General features: G+C 40.5%; 1 protein-coding gene across 9 annotated transcripts in view; it reads right to left on the bottom strand.

Annotated features, from left to right (window-relative positions):
* NRCAM (neuronal cell adhesion molecule) overlaps positions 1-15,840 on the bottom strand; it is a 409,870-nt gene that overhangs the window by 136,162 nt on the left and 257,868 nt on the right. For 8 of the 9 annotated variants that reach the window (XM_070755532.1, XM_070755536.1, XM_070755539.1 and 5 more), the window contains one exon: positions 14,445-14,621. In XM_070755532.1, the coding sequence (XP_070611633.1) occupies positions 14,445-14,621 (177 nt within the window). The remainder of the gene's footprint in view (positions 1-14,444; positions 14,622-15,840) is intronic. The other variant, XM_070755535.1, reaches the window with a different exon arrangement.

Here is a 15,840-nt window from a genome sequence, read left to right as displayed (position 1 = left end):
GGCGCTGGAGACCAAGGTCACGACCGGCTGGTCTATGGGTGGAAACTCGAGGAGTTTCTCCACCTCCTCGTCGAACGTGTAGAAACGACGTTCCAGGTTGGATGGACCTTGAGCCGCTGCTGGGTATTGCCAGGGGCGCTTGGCTCCCTGCAGAAAAATATTTGATGCTGGGAAATGTTCCGACTCGGGCTGAGGTTCCTGGAGCAAGGCGTCTGGGGTCTTGTCTGCATCTTCTGCTGTCTTAGTTGTTCCTGGTAGGTTCATCACCTGTTTAGCCTTAAATAACAGAGTCCTGAACAGTGTTGGCTTAAACAGGCCTACCGGTTGTGGTTGCTCGGGAGTTGTTTCGTCCTCAGAGAGGTCATACTCCCTATCGCTGTCCTCTCCCATGAGTGGCTCCTCTGATAAGGACCCCAAGCCCGAGGGGGGCGGTGCTGACCAGACCTGCCCTGTTGTTGTTTGAGAAGGTTGCTGGCCATATTGATTGGCCCCAGCCGCCATGCCTTGAGAATAAACATTTGCAATAATATCCTGCAAGTCGGGTGGCATATCCTGCCAGGTGCTTGCGTGTGCCCTTAGTCCTGCCGCTGTGGGCGTGAACGTGGCAGCCGGGCCCAGAGAGCTTCTTCTAGCATAGCTAGCTGACTCAGGTCTGTTCCATGAAGGGCCTGGGGAGGATATGATGCGTGGCAACGCAGGGGATTGCCTGTCAGGTGACCACTCCTCCTCAGTCATTGTACCAGGTAAACCAAAGGCCGGCAGTGTGGTGACTGGGTCAGGTGTTGAAACTTGCCTCTGGCCCAGTGGTACTGTGGAGGGGGAGGCCTGTAGAGCCGCCTCCAGTCTTTTTTCTAAGGCCTTAATACGTTTTTCGGCCTCCTTCAGAGATGAGGCTGAGGCTGGGGACTGTGAAGCCTTAGACTTCTCCTTGGCCTTCCCCTTAGGCTTTTCCTTGGCCACAGTGGGGGAGGCTGCCCTCTCGAGTCCCACTTGTTCCTCACAGTGGTACTCACAGTGTTCGTGGGTCTGAGGAACCGTCGGCGTTTTGGCCTTGTAGCCTCGTTGCTCAGCAAAATTGGCTCTGGGTCAGAAAAAGATGGCCACCATCTTCTTTGGCCAATCGCGCCTGCGCACTGAGGCTTGTAGCCTCTTCGCGCCTACCAGCTGCAGGAAGGACTTCCTGTTGGCGCCTTTGGGGTTGCGCAAGTAGCAACCCAACATGGCGGCCCCCATGCAGTTCGCGGCTTTTTTTCCCTTTCCGAGGGGGGGGAGCGCTGCGGCTTCCAGCCCCACTGCGGCTTATGGCAGCTCCCGCCGCTTCTCCGGCGGCGCGCTCGCGGCCCCACTGGCCTCGCCGGGGTTACCGGCAGTCCCAGTGTCTGTGGCTCGCCCAGCGGCTTCCTAGCTGGTGGCGGCGGCGGCCGCCGAACAGTTGAGAGGCGCGGCTCCGCTCTTTGCCTAGAGCCCCAGCTATAGCGCCTTCAAGCTTCCCAGTGGAGGGGGAGGACCCCTCCACCTTCAGCTCACAGCCCTGGTCTGGCCACGGAGGTCAGGGACCCCAGGCTGGTTGCTCCTCTACGGGGTGTTCCCACGGAGGGAATACAAAACCCCTGAGGAGGATCGTTGGGGGTGCTGCCCGCGGAGGGCAGAGACCCCGTTCCTCTGTTCTTCCTTCTTCTGCGATCCTCTCAATCTGAAAGACACAAAGAACAGGATTAAACAGGTCAACAACAATCAAACTATTTTTATTTTATAATTTATTTCTATATATAACTCTTAATCTCCTAAGAGCAAAACTCAGTATGTCTCTACCCTTGGACTGAGTTTTTAAAACTGGGGCTCATGGGAGCAGTAAGGGGGCGGTAGCTATTATTATGCTAATTATAACTCAGTCTCTACCAATAGGATTGGTACATTACCCATGTTGGACTCTCCTTCCAGATGTAGTGGAGAATTTCTGAGCCAATCATGCTAGCTCAAAAATTCTGGGAGTTGAAGTCCACAAGTATAAAAGAACCATCATTCCCCACCCCTGTTCCAGAGGAACTGAAAACAAGCAAAATTTTGGAAGAGATATTGAAAGAAGGTGACTTAAAACCAGGCTGTTTTGGAAGATCCAAAACTCAGGACTTAATTTTTGGTTAGAGATTACAGATTTGCCAAGTTTAAGATGGAAGTCAGTTTCTCTCTCATCCTAGCCCTTCATTCTGGTTTTTGCTATTAACCTCTGTACCACAAAAGTTTCAGGTTTTACACAGGAGAGCTCATTTGTTTTAATAAAACCTGGTTGCATAAAGTTGGGTTTCAGTCAGCTTTGTGGCCTGATTGTTCTTTTAAGAGGTTCTTTCAGTATGTAGTTAATTAAATTTCCCTCAAAGGTCTTGTGCAGAGGTTTAAATAGAGAACATTGAGATGTATGTCTGTGTTCAGGTGAAGCTCAAAACAAAGTTTTTGTGCACATAAAAAGTATTGACACAGGATCTTCTCTTTTTTTAAATTATTTTTTTAATTAGTTATAATTACATTCTAAGACACACGCAACATAAAAAAGTGTTTGTGTGAATTATGCCCACCACCAGACAAACACTCATACCACCAATCGGGGGTGTTTCTTGTATAAACCATTTTAACCCAAGAGCAAAATATCTATTTACATATTATAAAGTGTTTCTTGTAGCTTGGTCTCGGGTCCTACTTGCCATGTATCGTCTTACCTTGTCCCATCGTCCCATCAGTTGTCACAAGTCAGTTTCATTAACCAAATTCATTCTTTTATTCATAATCTCAAACTGAATGTGATCCACCATGTACCAGTACCAATTTTGCATTGTCCATTTTGTCGCATCCTTCCAACCCAAGACTATTACCGCCTGAGCGCTTTCTATCTCCTCCCTAAATAGTGCTTCTTTATTCTCCCTTTCATTCAGATATTTACATATTGCATTTGTTTGTAGCCATCTTCCCTTACCCAACCACCACTCTATACGATTTCTACTTGGCCTCCCATCCTTCTTATATAACTGTTCTATCTTAATTATCCCTCTTCCCTTCAACTCTCCTATAATCCTATTTAGATTTGTTTTGTTATCTCTATTACATATAGCAATGACAGTTTTGATTTATATAATCCTATTTTCCCCTGCCATTTTTTCCAAATTTCCATAGTCCCTTTCATGGGACCTATTAATTTATCTAAGTTGTTCCTATTCCATGGTATAAAAATTAATTCTCTATTCTTCATCCCATTTATCTGTTTTTCAAATTTCACCCATTTATTTTCGAATAATTGCAGCTCCATTAATCTTTCAATTTGAAATGCTTCTCTATACAACTTGTTTTGTCTCAGATCAGATTTGAAATGTTACAGGATATTGAGGATGGCTAAGGAAAACAAGGTGGATATTATGATTTTGACAGAAACACATAAAAGACAGGGAGGAAGGGATAAATTGGTTAATGATAGAAATTGGAAATGGGTATATGAATCTCGAGGAACGCAAAATAGTAGAGGTACGGCGATTCTTATTCCTCAGAGGGTTCTATTTGAAGAGGTTAGAGTTGAGAAAGATAGAGAAGGGAGATGGTTGTTTGTTAAAGGGAAAATTAATCAAAAGAAATTGACACTGGCGGCAATTTATGCCCCGAATGCGAAAACAAAACAATTTATAATAAATACAAAAAGGAAGCTGGATAACTTTATGGAGGGCACAATGTTTTTGGCAGGAGATTTCAATATGCAATTAACAAATGGGATCAGAAATAGTAGGATGTTATATTTAAATAGACTTAATATGGTGGATCTCCATGCAGATATACCAAATAGAGGCACTTACTATTCAGCAAGGAATCATACATTTAGTTGCATTGACTATATATTAATGAACAGGGTAGGCAATATACAATTGGAAATAGGTCAGGAATGTAATCAAAGAATTTGGAGATATAATGCAGTTGTAACGTCTAGTGAACAAGATAAAGATAAATTGCAGAGAGTTATGTGAATATTTTAGAATTAATTATATGGGTGATAGTAAACAATCAATTGTGTGGGATGCATGTAGGGCTTATATGAGGGGACAATGTATATGTATGGAAGTAGATATCAGAAAGAGGTGGGGTAGAGAATGGGAAAGGAAGATAAGGGTTTGATACAAGAGCAGCTGAGATTAACTAAGAGTAGGGATTGGAATATTCTATTGAAATTGAAAAGGAAACAATTGATGGTGTATGATGAGATCCAATGGAATAAGATGAGAATGACGATGCGACAAAAAATATTGAGCTGGAGCACAAAATTAATGCAACAAATGCCAAGATATTTGAAGAAGAGGAAAGAAAAACCATGTATATTAGCACTGAGAGACCCTAGTGGAGAGGTTAGATATGGCAAAGAGCAGCTAGAGAAGATAATGAGAAAATATTATGAGGATTTGTATAAAGAGGAGCAGGTTAATATAGGAGTCCTCAATGTTGGGAAAATAGTATGCGAAGAAGACAAACAAATATTGAATGTAGAAATCACACAAGATGAAATTGCTAGAGTAATTAAAGGGTTAAAACAAGCCAAAGCACCGGGCCCGGATGGGTTTACAGGGGAATTTTATAAAACTTATATGAATGTATTGTTGCTGCATTTGGGGAAACTGTTTAATAATATATTGTTATATATTATAACAAGAGATTTAAGAGAGCCTGGGTCCTACCGTCCTATCAGCTTGGCAAATCAAGGTTATAAAATATTTATGAAGATATTGGCATATAGACTTGAAAATATTTTACCAAAAATAATTGAAGAGGATCAATATGGATTTGTGAAGGGAAGGAAAATAAGTGAACCAATTAGAAATGTAATAAATGTGATGTACCATGCTACCGTTACTAAAAGGAAATTAGGAATTTTGAAATTAGATGTTTATAAAGCTTTTGATAAAGTTAACCATAGCTATTTATATAAACTATGTAAGGAATTAAATTTGGGAGATATATTTTGTGAAACTATAAAAGAGATTTATAAAGGGAATAAAGCGTATAAAGCAGACAAAGAACGCAGAGAATTAAAATATTAAATGGCACCAAGCAGGGATGCCCTTTATCTCCTTTATCTCCAATGTCATTTGTAATAGCAATAGAGACATTAGCTAATAAGATAAGACAAGATAACACTTGGGCAGGATATAAAATAGGGGAAATAGAAATGAAATTAAACCTATTTGCAGATGATGCAATTATATTGACCCAGACCCCAAAGGAGATGATTAAAGAAATAAGAAATATTTTACAAAAGTTTAAACAGGAGTCAGGATTGTCGGTCAATATGGAAAAATCAGAGATTATGTGTTTAAATACAGTCCGAGATAGCAGATATAAATTAGGAAAGAATCAGGGTTGAAATTAGGACTAAAGAAAATTAAATATCTGGGAATTTGATTATTGAGAAATCCAGTGAAAATTGAGGAGGTGAATTATAGATTAATATGGAAGGAAAATGTTGAAACATATGAGGAGCTGGAAAGAGAAAAAGCTAAGGAGAATCTCTAAAATAAGAGCCTTGAAAATGATGATAATTCCCAAAATGATGTACCTGTTTCAGGTACTGTCAGGGGGCTATCAGCATCCAAGTTTAGAGAGTGGGATAAAAAAACTTAATTATTGGGTTGAAGAAGATAAGAGACCAAGAATAAGAAAAAAGAGGTTAATAGCGAATGAAAAAGAGGGTGGATGGGGAATTCTTTGTTTGGAGCTGTGTAGGGAAGCATTTCAAATTGAAAGATTAATGGAGCTGCAATTATTCGAAAATAAATGGGTGAAACTGGAAAAACAGATAAACGGGATGAAGAATAGAGAATTAATTTTTATACCATGGAATAGGAACAACTTAGATAAATTAATAGGTCCCATGAAAGGGACTATGGAAATTTGGAAAAAATGGCAGGGGAAAATAGGATTATATAAATCAAAACTGTCATTGCTTTATGTAATAAATAAAGATAATGAAACAAATTTAAATAGGGTTATAGGAGAGTTGAAGGGAAGAGGGATAACTAAGATAGAACAGTTATATGAGAAGGATGGGTGGCAAAATGAGATACAAGTAGAGGTGCAAGAGATGGAAAATATAGTAGAGAATATAAGGAAAATTAAGAATACAAGAGTTAGGGAAATGAGAAGGAAAATATTACATAAGTGGCATTATACATCTGTTCAACTTGCACAATTTCAGCAGAATGTTAAAGGTATCTGTTGGCATGGGTGCCAAGATAAAGGAGTGTTCATGCATATGCTCTAGGAATGCCATTAGTGCAGAACTTTTGGCAAAAAGTGCAAGAGGATATTAAATATAAGATGGATAATTACTAAGGAAATGGCAGTATTAGTCAAAAGTAATGAGATGGGAGAATTTAGAGAAATAAAACAAGCAGTGATAGAAAGCGCTCAGGTGGTAATAGTCTTGGGGTGGAAAACTGTGACAAAATGGACAATGCAAAATTGGTATAGATACATGATGGACCACATTCAATTTGAGATTATGGACAAAAGGATGAATTCAACTACTGAAACTGATTTGCAACAGCTGATGGGGCGATGGGACAAGGTAAGATGATATATGGTGAGTAGGATCTGAGACCAAGCTATAAGAAACAAGTTGGAATCACTTTATAATATGTAAATAAATATTTCGCTCTTGGGTTAAAATGATTTATACAAGAAATACCCCTGACTGGTTGTGGGGTATGATTGTTTTTCTGGTGGTGGGCACAATCACTGAGCACATGTTATATGTCATATGTTGTGTGTGTGTGTTTTTATATTATAAAAATCAATAAAATATTTTTTTTAAAAACCACTATCAAACTATTCATAAGGCTGTATTACTATTACTATTAGCCTTCTCATCGTTCCTATCATCCATCTCCTCCCACTTAGGACTGCATGACTGTAACTTGTTGCTTTGTATCCTTAATTTCTCTTAATATTGATTGTTTCCTGATTGCTTATTTGTACCCTATGATAATCATTGTTGTACCTTAGGATTCTGGACGAATGTATCTTGTCTTTTTATGTACATTGAGAGCTCATGCACCAAAGACAAATTCCTTGTGTCCAATCAGACTTGGCCAATAAAGAATTCTATCCTATCCTATCCTTTTAAACAAATGTTTCGCTTAGTCACAGAAATTTTGGGCTCAATTGTAGTCATACATTGGTGTGCAGGTTGCCCTGTTATCCAACAGCATCCTGGATTACATTGATTTTTGGTACTGGGATTCTGCAACATCTATGGGACTAGAATGGGAGTAAAATTACCAAAAAGCTCAGAACAAACAGCATGAAATAGAAATAAAATAATTTATTCATGGCTTATTATTTATTTTTTCTCTCCCATCTTTAGTTCACTGGTTCCAGTTCTTGCATTATCTATGGATATTGCAATTCTTCATTAAACATTGTAACTCAATTCTGATTTTGATAATTATTTTAGAAATTTAAAAACTTATTGCTTTCCTTATTGCTTAATAGTATATCAGCAAGATAATAAATTTTGAATCAATAATAGGTATCATGAAATGATAGGTTCACTTAATAACTTTCAATTATTAAACTAGATATTCACAACACAATGCCAATAAAATAATTAATACTGAATAACTGGTAAAGTGATATTGAAATGGTTTAAAAAACATTTTCTAGCTACCAGGTAGCAGCACATTCCTTGACTGCTTTGCAGAAATTTATCATCCAGTTTTAATCTCTGAGGTGAAACAAGTCAGGTATGTAGGAATATATAAGCAATGACGCTAGAAACCACTGGAGATGATGGAAATATACAAAGCAATCAGGATAATTTTATTAGGTTTCCTTTCTAGAAAATATTTTATTTATACACACATTCCTTTCCTTTTTTCCCTGTATCTATCTATTTCCCCCCGAATCTGCTTTGAAATATACTGCTCAAAAAAATAAAGGGAACACTCAAATAACACATCCTAGATCTGAATGAATGAAATATTCTCATTGTTCTATACAAAGTTGAATGTGCACAACAGCATGTGGAATTGACTTTCAATCAGTGTTGCTTCCTAAGTGGACGGTTTGATTTCACAGAAGTTTGATTTATTTGAAGTTATATTCTGTTTTTTAAGTGTCCCCTTTATTTTTTTGAGCAGTGTATATCCTTATAATTAAGAACTATCTTGGGCCTACAGAAAGAGCTAGAAGAAACAGCATTTTCATCAATGGAAAAAATTAACTGAATAGGTTCAATGCTTTCTTTTGTTTCATTACTATTTAAAAGAGAAGGATAAAATGCTATTAACTATTACCTGGAATAAAAAATGAAATAATATTCAGTAAGGTATTACCATACTTTTTATTGGTACTTACATCTTAGAGAAATTAAATAAATTTTAATATGTATTACATTGATTAATGAAACAGTAAGAAAAAATATATTAAATTACTGAGCAGCTAGGTTCTCTTTGGAACAGTAATGTGTGCTACAAGTAATAATCCTATTTCAGTATTTTATTAGTACAGTACTTTGAGGTGGTCAATAATGACATGAGGATATGTGACTGATAAAGAGTGCTGCTGAATTAAAACTTCCAGCATTCTTATTCAACAATGTTAATTACATTGCTTTCATTACATAAATAAGAAAACACTGCTTGTAGCTCTTCCTTGCTTAATCTGGATGTTCCATAATCTTAGAAACAAATAGCCTATCACAGCCTATCCAATCAGTTAACCAGAACAATCCGGGTCCCCATTTTACCTACCTTGGAAGGACAGAAGGCTGAGTCAACCTTAAGCCGGTGATGAGATTTGAACTGCTGACCTACAGATCTACAGTCAGCTTCAGTGGCTTGAAGTACAGCACTCTACCTGCTGCGCCACCCCGGCTCTTTAGTCTTTTCCAGTAACCTGAAATTGTTTTGTTCAGCGTACTCAAAAGATAGAAGATGCTACATATGTGAATTGTGCTTTTACAGCAAGCAGTGATAGGTCGCAGTGTGACTATAAAAGACTTAAAAATAAATGAATTTGCACTTTCAGTTTTTATATAGCAATCAATTGCACACTTTGGTTTTGTCAGACTTATCAATTACATTATTTTAGTAAATTTAGCATTAGCTCTTCCCATGCTATGTAGCAGAGCAGCCATTGCTGATTCCAAGCCAAGATGAGAAAGGAGGAGGGTTAGGGATTGGGCTCGCTACCCATAAAAATTATAAGCACTACAAAAACCATATATATCTGCATGACATAAAATAGAGAAAAAGAATATACTGCTCTGGTTTTTTTTCAACCAATAAGCAAAAAAACTTTGTTAAAGCAATAAATAGTTCCTTCAAAAATAGTATCTTCTTATTATAATAGTGATGTTAGACATAAAAAACAAAGTTCGTAGGAATGAATTTGCTTTAAACTATTACTCTAACAGATTTAATTTTTTCAATAAAGCATTTCTTAAGCACTAAGTATTCCGTCTTACAATGTATATATACATAATTAATGGAAACATTCCCTCAAACTGCAGGTAGTGAAACTTACATAAACATATATAAGATGTTACTGTACAAAGTAGATTAGATTAGATTAGATTTATTGGATTTATATGCCGCCTCTCTCCGCAAACTCGGGGTGGCTCACAACAAGGTAAAAACAATACATAATAACAAATCCAATACCCACCAATCCAATTACAATTTTAAGCTAAAAAATTCATAAAAAACAACCCCAGAATATTAAAAAACAAGCACACAATCAATCTAACACCAAAACAACATGGGCAAGGGGGAGATGTTTCAGTTCCCCCATGCCTGACAGCAGAGGTGGGTTTTAAGGAGTTTGTGAAAGGCAAGGAGGGTAGGGGCAATCCTAATCTCAGGGGGGAGCTGGTTCCAGAGGGTTGGAGCCGCCACAAAGAAGGCTCTTCCCCTGGGTCCCACCAGACGACATTGTTTATTCGACGGGACCCGGAGAAGGCCAACTCTGTGGGACCAAACCGGTCGCTGCAGAAGGTGGTCCCGGAGATATTCTGGTCCGGTGCCATGAAGGGCTTTATAGGTCATAACCAACACTTTGAATTGTGACCGGAAACTGATCGGCAACCAATGCAGACTGCGGACTGTTGGAATGATATGGGCATACTTAGAGAAGCCCATAATTGCTCTCGCAGCTGCATTCTGCACGATCTGAAGTTTCCGAACACTTTTCAAAGGTAGCCCCATGTAGAGAGCGTTACAGTAGTCGAGCCTCGAGGTGATGAGGGCATGAGTGACTGTGAGCAATGACTCCCGGTCCAAGTAGGGCCGCAACTGGCGCACCAGGCGAACCTGGGCAAACGCCCCCCTCGCCACAGCTGAAAGATGTTTCTCTAATGTGAGCTGTGGATCAAGGAGGATGCCCAAGTTGCAGAGCCTCTCTGAGGGGGTCAATAATTCCCCCCCCAGGTAATGGATGGACAGATAGAATTGTCCTTGGGAGGCAAGACCCACAGCCATTCCGTCTTGTCTGAATTGAGTTTGAGTCTGTTGACACCCATCCAGGCCCCAACAGCCTCCAGGCACCGGCACATCACTTCCACTGCTTCGTTGACTGGGCATGGGGTGGAGATTATAACTGGGTATCATCAGCGTATTGATGATACCTCACCTCATGTCCTTGGATGATCTCGCCCAGCGGTTTCATGTAGATATTAAATAGCAGGGGGGAGAGGACCGACCCCTGAGGCACACCACAAGGGAGAGACCTCGAGGTCGACCTCTGACCCCCCACTAACACCGACTGCGACCGACCGGAGAGGTAGGAGGAGAACCACTGGAGAACAGTGCCTCCCACTCCCAACCTCTCCAGCCGGTGCAGAAGGATACCATGGTCGATGGTATCGAAAGCCGCTGAGAGGTCAAGGAGCACCAGGACAGAGGACAAGCCCCTGTCCCGGGCCCGCCAGAGATCATCCATCAACGCGACCAAAGCACTTTCCATGCTGTAGCCGGGCCTGAATCCAGACTGTTGAGGACCTAGATAATCGGCTTCTTCCAAGGACCGCTGGAGTTGAAGTGCCACCACCTTCTCAACAACCTTCCCCATAAAAGGTTGGAGACTGGACGGTAGTTATTAAGCATGGCTGGGTCCAGGGAAGGCTTCTTGAGGAGGGGGCGCACGAGTGCCTCCTTATAAAGGGCTGGAAAGGACCCCCTCCCCAAGGAGGCATTGACAATCTCCTGGACCCAGCTCCGTGTCACCTCCCGACTGGCCGAAACTAGCCAAGAGGGACACGGATCCAGTAAACAGGTGGTGGAACTCACAGCTCCAATGGCCTTGTCCACTTCATCAGGTAACACCAAGTCAAACTCCGCCCAGACAGGTGGACAAAGACGTTTAGCCCCAGTCACCTCGACTGACTCGTTGTCAGTCAACTCTGTTTTACAATTGGAGTCGAGGTCCGCCTGGATCCGAGCAATTTTATCAGCGAAAAACGTGTTAAAATCCTCAACACTACTGTGCAAGGGCTCCCCAACTCCCCCTGATTAAGAAGGGAGCGGGTTACCCTAAACAGAGTGGCCGGGCAGGATTCCGCTGATGCAATCAAAGCGGCATGATACGCGCATCTTGCCGCCCTGAGCGCCACTTTGTAAGTCTTAATATGAGCTCTTACAAGTGTTCGATCGGATTTAGACTTACTCTTTGTCCATCGCTTCTCCAGACGTCTCTTCTGGCGCTTCAACTCCTGGAGCTCCTTGTTGTACCATGGAGCTCTACGGGGTCTAGTGCCGCGGAGAGGTCCCAACGGCGCAATCCGGTCAAGAGCCCCTACTGCAGCCTTGTTCCAGGCCTCAGCAAGAGACTCTGCCGAACTGTGAACGAGTGTATCTGGAATAACCCCAAGTGCCCTCTGAAAACCTTCTGGATCCATCAGACGTCTGGAGCGGAACAACTTAATCGGTTCCGCCTCCCTGCGGGGAAGGATTGGAGCCAGGAAGTTAAGCCGCAGTAGAAAATGGTCCGACCATGACAAAGGCAACACTTCTAAGCTCCTTAGTCTCAGACCATTACTCAATTGCTCAGAGAGGAATATCATATCGGGTGCGTGCCCACCCTCGTGAGTCGGACCCTGAACTACTTGAGTCAGGTCCATGGCTGTCATGGTGGCCATGAACTCCTGTGCCAGTCCAGAGGAACCGCCGAGTGACGGCAGATTGAAGACCCCCAGGACAATAAGTCCGGAGAACTCCACCGCCAACCCGGCCACCTCCTCGAGTAGCACAGGCAGGGCTATTGACACGCAGCTGGGAGGCAGGTACGTGAGTAACAAGCCCACCTGAACCCCTAAGTCCAACTTCACCAGAAGGGACTCACAATCCGCAACCTCTGGAGCAATGAGCCTATGCAGGCAAAGACTCTCCCTGGCTATAATAGCCACTCCTCCTCCCCTTCCCTGGGGTCGAGGTTGGTGCCATACCCGAAACCCAGCTGGACAGATTTCTGAGAGAGGAACTCCTCCCTCCGGGCCCAGCCAGGTTTCGGTCACACAAGCCAGGTCGGCCTCCTCATCCAGGATGAAATCCCGGATGAGGAGAGCTTTATTTACCACCGACCTGACATTGAGCAGCAGCAACTTGAGCCCAGGGCCAGATTTACACTCGTCACCAGTATCTTGGGTTGAGCTCAAGGAGCCGGAAGAAGGGATCGCTACTAAGCAGCGATCTCTCCTTCCCCTGGAACGGTTAGCTCCAAGGCTCCCACCATATCTGCCTCTCCCCAGCAAGACCGGAATATTTTGACCCTCCGCCACCCCAGAGATAGGTGCCTCCTCCCCTCCTGCCTCTCCAGCGTCAGGTGTGCCAAGAGTATCATTTAAATCATAACCATTCAATTCATACATGCTGTAATCCCACCCACCAAACCCATTCCATTCACTATCCCCCTCCCACTCACCCCCATTAATTTCATTTCCATAAAAATCCATAGCTAAAAACCCTAATAATTAATTTAAAAAATAGATTACTTAAAAAACATTAATAGCATCAATAATTCATCCCTTAAAATCAATTAATTAAAAAAACAGTAAATATAAAACATTAATATAAACATCAAATAGAAAATATAAGTTAATTATTAAATAGAAAATGAAGGAAAAACAGCAGCAAGAGGGAACCAAACTCCAGGCTGGCTGATGTCTTGGTCTTAAAGTGTCTTAAAGCCAAAGTAATAATATCCTAGCAAACAATGTGCAAAAACTATGCCAAGTGAAGGAATGTTACATCCAACTATTTATTTAATTTGGTCTTAATTGAATATCAAAGCTTCTTTGTTTGCATTTGCTAATGTGATTAGGTTTTTGAATAATGTATTTATTTTCTAGTACATAAATGATATTCCAAAAATATTTTACTGAAATCTTTTCATGGAATGATTACCTGCTATTGTTTAGGATCTTGAAGACTGATTTTGGTTTTAATACCTATTGTGTGATACAAAATCAGTGAATATCCTAACTGATGTATTTGTTTAGTTTAATTTATTTACGTTAAAATTCTTAAATTTATTAATAATTTATTCCTTTAATCAATTTATTCATCCACCGGTTGTGTACAATTGGCAGTTACATTACAGGGGTTTAACAACTTTCAGACAGATACCATATATTTATTCTCATGAGCTCTAAAGCACCATTCAGCGTTTGAATTAACAATGCTGCAGAATCCTAGAATATGTCATAATAGGTTGTTTACTTTAGACATTCAGAATTAGAGAACTGCTTTCACCTAACATGTATCTGTATTCTTTTATGTAGTAGCTCTAAGATGATTAGATATATTTTACTATGAGTATATCCTCTATAACCTTCATTATATATTTACTATATGTACCCAATATAACTCTAATTCTGCAATGGACTGACTGACTGACTGAATAAACAAACAAACAAACAAACAAACAAATAGATTAGAACATTTTCACGGATTTCCTATTTCTATAGACAAATAGTATTTTTGAAAACTCAATAAAAATACTAAAATGTAATTTCAGATACTAAATCCAAATATGTATGTTAGTATCTGTATTTCTTTTAGGTTAAACAGCTTTTCTAAGTATTAAAAATAGGATATGCTAATGCTTTAAGGGTAGAAAAAGATCTGCAAAATGTATAGATTATTACCCCATAAATTTATAGTTATATTCTTTTTAAAAAATCTATACACAATTACTTCAATTTGAATTTGAAGTCTTTCCTTAGGCATGGAAGTTAGCTGGGTGATTTTGGACAAGTCACTTTCTCAATCCACTTCACCTATTCCCACCTCACCCAACCGAGAATTTATGGGAAAATCAAGAAGCAGGAACATTCAGTATACTACCTTGAGTTACACAAGTAAATATTAGATTTATACAAATACTTATTTTAAATTGATACTCCTTACACATATCCATCTTACCTCCATTCATACTTATTACTGCTTCTTCTGTTATTTGACTTCCGGATCCAACTGATGTTTGTGCATAAAAATAGAACTTGTATCGAGTGCTGTAATTGAGGCTGCTCAAAATCAAGCTGGTCTCATTGGCAGGAATATTGATCTCTTCCAAGTGACCTAATTCATGAGTACTATTAACTGTTGTTATATAGAATACAAAATACAATTAATTTTGTATTTAACTACTGAAGCCAAGCGTTTACGCAACATGCTGAATCTTGCTATTGACATGCTGTATTAGCACTATTCAGAGTATAAATTGTTTGAATGAATGCGTGATAAAGGCAGAATAATCCTGTTTCTAAATCCTGTTTCAATTTTTATTTGTGAAGTTGTACTGTAGCTCCCTGCATACCTAGATTTCAAAGGCCTATAAAATTGCAATTTTGAAAGTAATGTGTACAGCTTACATGTTCACTTCATTAGCTTGCTAACATCTGGTTAAGAAGATGCTATTGGGTCATTCCGTGTGAAGTGGACCAGTGGGCCCCACCTCACCATCTCAGGTTTTGATGAAATTTGGCACATAGTTTCTTTATGATATAAAACTATGCTGTGAAAAATTTTGGTTCAAAAAACTAAAAATTGGGGAGTTCTAAGAGACCTCAAATAAAGGGTTGCAAAATGCTGAGTCGGCAAAAATGACATTTTGGGCCAACTTCTAGAAGCTGTAAACGTTGCAGGTTTAGATTAGATTAGATTAGATTAGATTAGATTTATTGGATTTATAAGCCGCCCCTCTCCGGAAACTCGGGGCGGCTCACAACAATAATAAAAACAGTACATAGTAACAAATCCAATTCCCACCAATCTAATTACAATTTTAAATTAAAAAATGCATAAAACAATCCCAATATATATAAAAAACAGAAACACAGTCAATCAATCAGACGGCAAAACAACATGGGCAAGGGGGAGATGTTTTAGTTCCTCCATGCTTGACGACAGAGGTGGGTTTTAAGGAGTTTACGAAAGGCAGGGAGGGTGGGGGCAATCCTAATCTCAGGGGGGAGCTGGTTCCAGAGGGTCGGAGCCCCCACAGAGAAGGCTCTTCCCCTGGGTCCCGCCAGACAACATTGTTTAGTTGACGGGACCCGAAGAAGGCCGACTCTGTGGGACCTAACCGGTCACTGGGATTCTTGCAGCAGGAGGCGGTCCCGAAGATATTCTGGTCTGGTGCCATGAAGGGCTTTATAGGTCATAACCAACACTTTGAATTGTGACCGGAAACTGATCGGCAACCAATGCAGACTGCAGAGTGTTGGAGTAACATGGGCATACTTAGAGAAGGCCATAATTGCTCTCGCAGCTGCATTCTGCACGATCTGAAGTTTCCGAACACTTTTCAAACGTAGCC

The sequence above is a fragment of the Erythrolamprus reginae genome, chromosome 6 (assembly GCF_031021105.1).
Source record: "Erythrolamprus reginae isolate rEryReg1 chromosome 6, rEryReg1.hap1, whole genome shotgun sequence".
NCBI lineage: Eukaryota > Metazoa > Chordata > Lepidosauria > Squamata > Dipsadidae > Erythrolamprus > Erythrolamprus reginae.
This window is presented reverse-complemented; position numbering and strand designations above follow the sequence as displayed.